We start from the raw sequence: 9,297 nt of genomic DNA, 5'->3' as shown, positions 1-9,297 counted from the left end.
TTTTTGTTCGGCAGAAATGCAACTGAAAGTAAATGCAGAACAAAAACCTTCAGCCAAGTGGAAATGAAGCCAAATCTGACTTCAAATGCAACCATTGATCTAAAATGAGGAAAAGTTGTTGAAAGGGAACACCCCTAAACAGTTCTAACCCATGAAATCACATGAACCCTAAAATGTCAAACTTTAAATTTACAATTCCAAAGATTGTTATATGAATTTTATTACACTAAAACACATTTTGCACTGCATTTTTATTTACATTTGACACAAAGACTTCTATTTTTCATCTGTCTATAGTGCAAATGAGCTGTTGAATTGGATTGAACACATTCTCGAGAGATGTAAGGATTAGTCCGAGGATGTACCGACTCTTCCTCACACACAGGTTAGAGATCTACCTGGAGAACTTCAATCTGTTCAGATGTTCTGGGTGGCGTTCCCTTGCAGCTTCACGTTGTGGACTGGCCGAGTGGGGCAATGGTCCCTCCTTTCAAGAGGGTGTTCTTGAACTACAATCAGCTCCACATTTTATTCAGAGTGCTTGAGGGTTCATGGGAGTTCATCCATCTAATCCACATGAACTTTGTGGATTTGAGAAACCGTTCAATCATTTTCTTTGTTGTGTTAGGAAGTCTGGAAATATGGGATCTGGAGCCCACTATTAAGTCTGGTCTCTGCACAACCAAAGAAGAATTTTGGTACTTATTGATCTTAGTAACTTGTTCACAGTGCATGTTGGACTAGAATCCAGTTTGAAGACTACAGAATCTATTCTTTGTTTTTATCCAGATCATAGATGCCCAAAGTGGGGCCCAAGGGCCAAAGGCATATTTTGGTCCGCCAAGTTGTGGCTGCGAAAGTGTTATATTCACATTTGGGCACCCCTGATCCATAAGATGTTGTTCAACTGAGTCTTTAGGTTCCAGGCGAATGTGAAGCTCTCAGATTAACCACTACCCCCTCCAAGTTGGAGGCTGTTGTTCTCAGTTGCAAAAAGGTGGTTTGCCTTCTCTAGAGAAACAGGTAAAAGTCTCCTGCCCCATGGAGGAGTTAAATTGTCTTGAGGTCTTGGCTATGAGTGAAAGAAGGATGGACTATGAGATTGACAGGCGGACGACTCAGCATCTTCTTTAACTTGGTCTTCTGTTGAACTGAAGTAGGAAGTGAGCCTTAAGTCTAGGTTCCTACTTTCACTCATGGTCATGAGCTTTGGGTCGTGACCAAAAGGAGAAGATCCTGTGGATGAAATGAGTTTCCTCCTTGGGGTGGCTGGGCGCTCCCTTAGATGTAGATGGAGTATGAGGAACTTGATTGGAATACACCAGAGGTCTGCAACCTGCGGCTCCAGAGCCACAAGGTTCTATTTTTCTTTTCTATTATCTATTTCTCTCATATTTATGTTTTATTCAAGTTCATTATAATGGTAACATTAACATAAATACAAATCAGTGTCTTATGTTTCCAAATAAGTGAGCCTTTGTGGCTCCTGCTGGGTTTTGGTTTGTGAAAAATGGACCTGAATGGTTCTGTAAGTGTTGGTAGTTGCAGACCCCTAGAATAGACCCAGGGAGCTCAGACGCCTTTTTCAGGTCGTCTCTCAGGGGAGGTTTTACGGGCGTGTCCCACCAGGAGGAGCCCACCCAGGATACACTGGAGGACTCAGAGTCCTGGAGGGTTCGTCCAACAGAACTGGAGGAACCTGCAACCCAACTCTGAATAAGCATAAAGATGGACAGATCTATCGTCATATTCTGTAAATATGTTAGTAAATAACAATATATATTAGTTGAGGCTAGTGCTGCCACAAACAGTTATTTTAATGGTCGACTAATCACTGATTATTTTTTCCTTTAGTAGACTCATCGAGTCATGTGCAAACTGGATGTAAAGCACACATCTTATTAACCATCATTAGCTTTAAACTAGCTAAAAACTAGATATATAGCATTACCTGTGATAATGTTAGTGTGAATGCTGTAAGCTGAATTTGGCCGCTGAAGATGCTAGTGATGATAGCTGAAGATGCTGAAATTAATAGTTAAAAATGCTGAAGTTGATAGCTGAAATCACTGAAGCTAATAGCTGAAATTGCTAAAGTTAATAGCTGAATAAAGCTGATAGAAAGCTAAAATGTTAGTTAAATGCCAAATTAGCCAAAAAAACTGAAGAAAAGCCTAAATTATCCAAAATAGCTAGCATGTAGCTGAAATATTAGCTAAACTTCAAAATAGCCTAAAAAAAAGAAAAAAAAATCAAAAATTAGCGAAAATAGCAAGCATGTAGCTGACATATTAGCTAGACTCCAAGATAACCTAAAAAAAGAAAAAAATCCTAAAACAGCTAGCATGCAGCTAAAATATTAGCTAAACTCCAAAATAGCCCAAAAAACGAGAAAAAAATCCTAAATTTGCCGAAATAGCTAGCATGTAGCTGAAACATTAGCTAAACTCCAAAATAGCCTACAAAAAGAAAAAAAATCCTAAAACAGCTAGCATGCAGCTAAAATATTAGCTATACTCCAAAATAGCAAAAAAACTGAAAAAAATCAAAAATTTTCCAAAATAGCTAGCATGCAGCTAAAATATTAGCTAAACTCCAAAACAGCCTAAAAAACAGAAAAAAAATCCTAACTTTGCCGAAATAGCTAGCATGTAGCTGAAATATTAGCTAAACTCCAAAATAGCCCAAAAAACTTTAATAAATGCCAAAATAGTCCAAAAAGCTAGCAGAATGCCATTTTAACTTTTAACTTTATTACACTCCGACTCCATATGATATAAAATAATAACGAATCAGTTTCTCATAAAAATGATTGCTTTTTTAAATAAGTTTTTACAATTTTTCCTTGATGCCTCATAAAAATGCATTTTTAGGCTAAAACAAGCAAAGAGTTTGCATCTGAAGCTTGTACTGATGATTCACGTTTAAAAGTATCAGATAATTATCTTAAAAAAAAAAAAAAGGAAAACTGCATCATAAACTTTGTGACCGTTTTTTACTTGAGAAACACTGAAATCACCGTCATATTTTGATTTGTTGAGGCAGGCAGAGGATGCGAGACGCTGTTGAATTCCAGACATTTTGTGAATTTTGCAAGCAGTGTTTTACAAGTGTGTGTGTGGTGGTGGGTGGGTGGGGGGTAGTCTGACATCCCCCCCACCCCTTCATTGCTGTGCAGGACATATTTCAAAAAGCACGCTCCCCTCTCTGCACATGTGCACTCACTCAGGAATGTGCTTTTGTTCTTTACCCGCCATCTGTGGCTTTTCTTTGAGGTATTTTCCCAGACTCCTTTTCTTACTGTCATTTAAAAAAAAAAAAACTCAAATCTGAGCTGTTTTCTTGACTCTGCAGCTGCTTTTCCTCTGAGAAAACGTTAGTTTCTCCATCATAAAAAAGCCTTGTTCTCGTGCAGGTTCAGATCAAAAATGGGCACATGCCTAAAGAATTACAGGGAAACAACCAGGCCTCTTGAATCTGGCTTGGGGCCCTCCGCATGGAGAAGGGAGGCCCCATCCTGCCTTTTCTTGATCATCATCATAAGGAGACTCGCTGCTCAGTTTTTGTTTCATACCGGATTTTAATTTTGTGTTTTCTCTTCCTAATTTAGCTTTGTGTCTATTTATAGCCTAAAAATCTGAAAGTATGACAAACATCACACAGCGGAGAGCCATACCAGGAATGCTTTCTTCCATCAAAGCTGCTGCAGAGAATGTCTGCCCTCATACTGAGCGATCACTTATCGCCTGAATTGTTTAGTTGGCAGAATTTTGAGTCAACACTGCGAGCTAAATATATCCAGCAGTTAGTAGAGTTAAATAAGGGCATGCGGCGGCTCAGGAAAGCCCGCTGTAAGAAGATCTGAGCGGAGCGGGGCAGCCCTGAATCGGCGGACTACATTGTCTCGCAGCAGAAAATACTTCACTGACGATAAAGGAAAGTATTTGTGTGACACTCCATCTCCTGGAATTTTCCACAGGTGGAAGGAAGTGCGGCCTTCGCAGAGTTCTCCCGGCGTTTTCAGAAGCATAGACAGTCAAACTTCAGAGCTTCTGTGTGATGACTTAAAGCCGGCAGCCCATTTCATTATTTTCATTTTTTCCATTATGCATGTGGCCGTGTTGCGGTCGTAAATGAGACTTGTTTACTCTTTGAGTGACCATGTGACTCATGCTCCCACGCCCATTTCGCAGGGCGTTTCCATGGTAGCTGTGGAGCATGGAAGAGTGCAGATGCAGTCAGGCTGGTCTGCAGGTCCTCAAATTGAGCCCTGGGGGGATGTTTGCCTCTCCCAGAGGATCACAGCTTAGCACTCTCACTTTTCTTTTTTTTTTTTCGTCAACTTGGGAGGCTTGTCCTACGTTGTAAGGATTTTTTTTTTAATTGCAGTTTAAACACAGTTATACAAGAAGCTGGACAGAAGTTGCCTGTTTGTAATTTTGCTTGGTCTGCTGCACAAGACTGGCAAGAACTTCCTCTGGTGGGTAAACACGAGCTCTCCTTTTGGATGGTGCCACGCTGCCCTCTGCTGGTGGTTGGTCGAATCACAAATCACAGTGTTTTTCAACCTTTTTGGAAACAAGGTACCAGCAACCAAAAATAAAAATAAAAATAAATAAAAAAAACTCTGTAGTGTGTATTGATTGTCAGTTCCTTTACAATCTCACATGCATTTTTAAAAGGCACAAAATAATTGAAGTTGCAGCTGTTTTTCCCTAAAAGTTGGAATAGTTTTCAATAATACATTTCAGTTAAAAATTTACACAGGTAGTTATTTTTCCCTTTAGTTCATGAAAATGCAATTTCATGTAATCTCACAAAAATAATATATAAATAAAATATATTTTTAGGTTTGTACAAGAGCATTTTTTGAACAAATATAAAATCACGGCATGCTTGATCAATTTTAGACAAAAAAAAGAACATTTTAGTCATGTCCAAAGGTGTGTTTAGATACTTGACGCTCCCGCCACATGTGGGAGGAGCTACAATCAAAAGTTTTTCTCGCCCTCCTTATGAAAGATACAGAAGATATTGTGAAATCCGGTGCATTTATTTTGAAAATCTCTACAAAGACGTCGGAAAATCTGATATTCTGGTAAATATTTTTAGATAAATGAAAATTAATAATTTCCTGTAGCACATTGGTTAAAAAACATTGATGTAAAATACAACTTTCTGGAAGGCTCAGAATATTCATTCATTCATTCATAATATTGTTGTGACAATTTCAAAGTATTTGATTCAAGTTTTAATCAACTTTGAAGCAAAAAACATAAAGTATTAAATATAAATATACATAAAAAATATATATTTCTTATTTATAGACACAATTAAATCTTTTTTGGCTTCAAAGTTTATACCCAGAACTAATTAAACTTTTTTTTCGCTCATTTCAAAGTCTTTTTTATTGTTTCTTTAAGTTTTCGTTTTGTAGTTTTAATCAGTTTTAAGTGATTCTGTAGAATCATAATAATAAGTCAAATTGTTCAAATACATATTATAGTAAATCTTTCTTTTTCTAGTTTTAGGACACAATAAAATCTTTTTAGGGAATCACCAGAACACCTAAATATGAAAAAAAAACTTTCTTTTTTCATTTTAGAATGATGTAAAAAGCCTAAAAATGGAATGAAGTCTCCACTTTTTTAATTTATTTTGACTTAAAGGTGATAATAAGCTAAAATCTCAGCTTGTACCTTTATGTTACTCTACATACTTTTAAATAAAGTTTTCTCCCGTATTCCTTCATGCAGCTGTCATCAATCCTCTGTTGTAAATGTCCAGATTCCTCTGGTGCATTATGCATGACGCACACAAACACCTGTGTTTGGATGAGAGCGTGCGCGAGTGCTACAGCAGGTGTCCCGTTCGCTGCCTTGGGAAGTGTTCAGCGTTGTCGATAATTATCCTTTGTGTGCTTTTCAGGCTTCTCTTCATCAAAGATGGGCCGAGCTTTGTGTTTTTGTCAGCTACACTGATGTGAGGGAATGCATTAGGAGGAAAAAAAAAAAAAACTCTTCAAAAATCCACAAAGGGAACAGCATGCGAGCTTGACAAGCTGGTACATCGCTAATGGAAGTCCCAGCACTTATGTTTATTCTGAAGCCGCAACTTTTCGGATTTCTCAGGGCTTTATAGAAATGCCTTCAAACTTGAAGGTTCTTATTCTGTTTTTTCCATGTAAAAGGTTTTTAAAAGATTATTTATTGAAAAAAAAATACAGTATTTCGTACTTTTGTGGCCTGAACCTCCACATTTTTAAATTTTTTCAAAAAATTAGACCAAACTTACAAATTTATTTGGTAAAAAATGGAAGCAAAAAGAAAAATATGCATCAGAAGTAAATATTTTTCTTCTTTAATTTCTTTAATTTCATCTTTAATTTTTTGGACTCTTGGAAAAACAAGAATTGAGGCAAAGTTTTGTCAATTCTTAATCTGAAATTGAAATGAGAAAATGACCTAAAGCTGCAGCAGTGAGGTCACCGTTACATTTAAAATCATCATTTCCCATGATTCCTTTCACTAACTGCTTCCTTCTTTTTGCTTTTTTAGTTCATCTTCTGTGAGGTTCTGGTCCGTTTTCTGCATGCAGGGAATGACGACTCATTTCAAGGCAAGCAAAGCTTTAAAGGTAAGAGTGACGCGTGTCAGACGGATCCCGTAAAGCCCGGCTGGCCTTCATCCCTTCCTCCTCCTCATCCCGCAGGTCAAAAAGGAGGAGAATGCCCCCGTGCTCAGCGACGATGAGCTGGTGGCCATGTCCGTGCGCGAGCTCAACCAGCATCTGCGCGGGCTGACGAAGGAGGACGTCGTGCGGTTGAAGCAGCGGCGGCGGACCCTCAAGAACCGCGGCTACGCCGCCAGCTGCCGCATCAAACGCGTCACCCAGAAGGAGGAGCTGGAGAGGCAGAAGATAGAGCTGCAGCTGGAGGTGGACAAGCTGGCCCGCGAGAACGCCAGCATGAGGCTGGAGCTGGACGCGCTGCGGGCCAAGTACGAGGCCCTGCAGTGCTTCGCCAGAACTGTGACCCGGGGGCCGATGTCGCCGGGGAAGGTGGCCACCACCAGCGTCATCACCATCGTCAAGTCCGCCAACCACAACAGCGCCAGCCCCGCCCCATTCTCCGCTGCGTCCTAGTCGCAAGATCGGGCTCCTGGGTGGAGCTCTATTGGCCCGGCACTGGCAGGACACGGAGCCGCCCTGACCCAACCTCCATGACTGAAATGACCTTTTATTTGTTTCCAAGAGTCCAAAATGCCTTCCGGGGGCCCAGAACCAGAATGTGGAACTCACCAAATGACATTAATGTACTCAGAAACAACACGAGTTAAGCCTTATGAGACGCTTCCTTGAATAGATCTGCAATTTCTCAACATCTAAAGTGCATTTAAAAACGTTTTATCGCCTATTAGCTGGCGTTGAGGCGCCTCGTCATTGTTGCAGATGCATTAGCGGCTGGCGTTGGCGTCTCTCATGCAGCACGTGAAAAGAAAACATTCTTGGCAAATGGTTTAAAGAACGACAGAGCAGTGTGCTGATGGTCAAATCTATTCTGAATGAATTAATCTGCCAACTCCTCATAGATGGACGGATGGTTCGGGTAACTTTTCGGCGTTTGGGTTGTCCCCATTTCGTCGTTTTTTTGGTGTTTTGTCTGTTCCCTTGCTTACATCATTTTATCAAAAATAATCTTAGTTGAAAAATTTTTGACCTGAAATGTGAAACGGAAAAGTTCCAAGCAGCATCATTTTTAAGGCTCAGATATAAAAATTCAAGATTTTCTAAGTTATTATTTCCAAATACGTAAATTTGATGCTTTTAAGACTTTTTAAGACCCTACATGTGCATTTTTTTCTCCACCTGTGGCCTGATACCAAACAGCCCTCGGACAGGTGTGGTGCCAAGGTACGCTCCCCCTGCCAGAATGTGTGTCCTCCTTCTGAGGCATCATTGATTTGTTTCCTAACACTCATATTTTGTCCCACAAAGCTTAAAAACAAGGTGGATGATAAAAACAGATTTAATTCTGGGGCTTTTGTGAGTTTACTGTCATGTTTGACATTTTTTTAAACACATATTTTACATAAAACGACAGATTCTGCTGCCAGAATCTGTTCCCCCCAATAATTTGCAGTAACAACTATTTCATAAACTTCCATAACAATTCATAAAATGCTGTTTTTATCCTAAATTAGTCAAACAAAGTTAGTTTTTTTTTTCTTTTTTGTTGTTGTTTTACATAGAATTTGTAGGGAAAAAATGCAAACATGACAATAAACTTTTAAAAGCCTATTAATAAGGTATATCATGATCATCTATCTTCTTTTTACACTTGTTGGAAAAAAAAAATTAGTGTTAAGAAACAAATCAAAGAAGCTTGAGACCGGGGATACACATTCTGGCAGGGGGGGCTCACCCTTGCACCACACCGGTACCAGCCTGCAGCGCCCCTGGTTTAACGGGAACAGCCAGAACGTCAAAAAAACGACACCCAAAAAGTACTTTATGTCCATATATAGATGAGTTGGGAGAGAGAATCGGTTGGAATAACACCACTGAGTTTCTAATTTCCCCAATTTTTGAATTTTGCTCCCCGTTTTTTTTCTTTGAACCTGCAGATGAACATTTATTTATCTGCATTAAATGCTTTTTTTACTGCATGTAAAACAGGAAAGTGACAAAGCAGCTCCTCCCAAATCTGTTTGGAGTCTAAACCTTAAAAAAAGCACTTAGAACTGTAAAGTTACAGTATAAAGTAATATAGAGGTGATAGATTCTGATGTGAAGGTCGAATGTAATTCTGGAAGGTCAACTCTGACACTTATCTGGAGAGGTGTGGCGGGTAATCCATATTGGATGTGGTGATACGAAGAGCAGTCTTTTTGAGCAGTTCAACTTAACTTCCTGTATATTACAGACTTTTTTTAAAAAAAATGACGAAGCTTCTAACCCTTTCGTCGTTTTGACTCCGTCCAAACAGAGATCATTCCGGGTTCACGGGGAGTGCTGCTGGCGCCGGGTTTCCGCTTGCTTTTGACACGCTCTTCTACAAGAGAACTCCTGACACTCGTCTCTAGAAAACTGAGGTGTCACAAATACAAATGCAGTAACTGACTAGTAATATTTAAATGTGATACGAACTTGAAATCGAACTGTTTTTACCATTCCCGATTTGGAGTGAATAGAGATTGTTCATGTCGGGATCTTCTCTTGGTTAGGAGGACATGACTGTTCTTTCCACGTTCCTCTGCTGTAAAGAACAGTTTGGGGAACTTTGCTGCTGTACAACCT

General features: G+C 39.5%; 1 protein-coding gene across 1 annotated transcript in view; it reads left to right on the top strand.

The window, feature by feature from the left end:
* Positions 1–8,940, top strand: part of mafk (v-maf avian musculoaponeurotic fibrosarcoma oncogene homolog K) — an 11,381-nt gene extending 2,441 nt beyond the window's left edge. Inside the window, exons 2-3 of the mRNA XM_024271370.2 lie at positions 6,558–6,636; positions 6,712–8,940. Coding sequence (XP_024127138.1) covers positions 6,592–6,636; positions 6,712–7,143 — 477 coding nt within the window. The 5' untranslated portion in view covers positions 6,558–6,591 and the 3' untranslated portion in view covers positions 7,144–8,940. The remainder of the gene's footprint in view (positions 1–6,557; positions 6,637–6,711) is intronic.
* Positions 8,941–9,297: the final 357 nt, after the last annotated feature.

Source organism: Oryzias melastigma, linkage group LG8, assembly GCF_002922805.2.
Source record: "Oryzias melastigma strain HK-1 linkage group LG8, ASM292280v2, whole genome shotgun sequence".
Lineage (NCBI taxonomy): Eukaryota > Metazoa > Chordata > Actinopteri > Beloniformes > Adrianichthyidae > Oryzias > Oryzias melastigma.
Note: the sequence above shows the minus strand (reverse complement) of the source record. Positions and strands in the feature narration are given on the sequence as shown.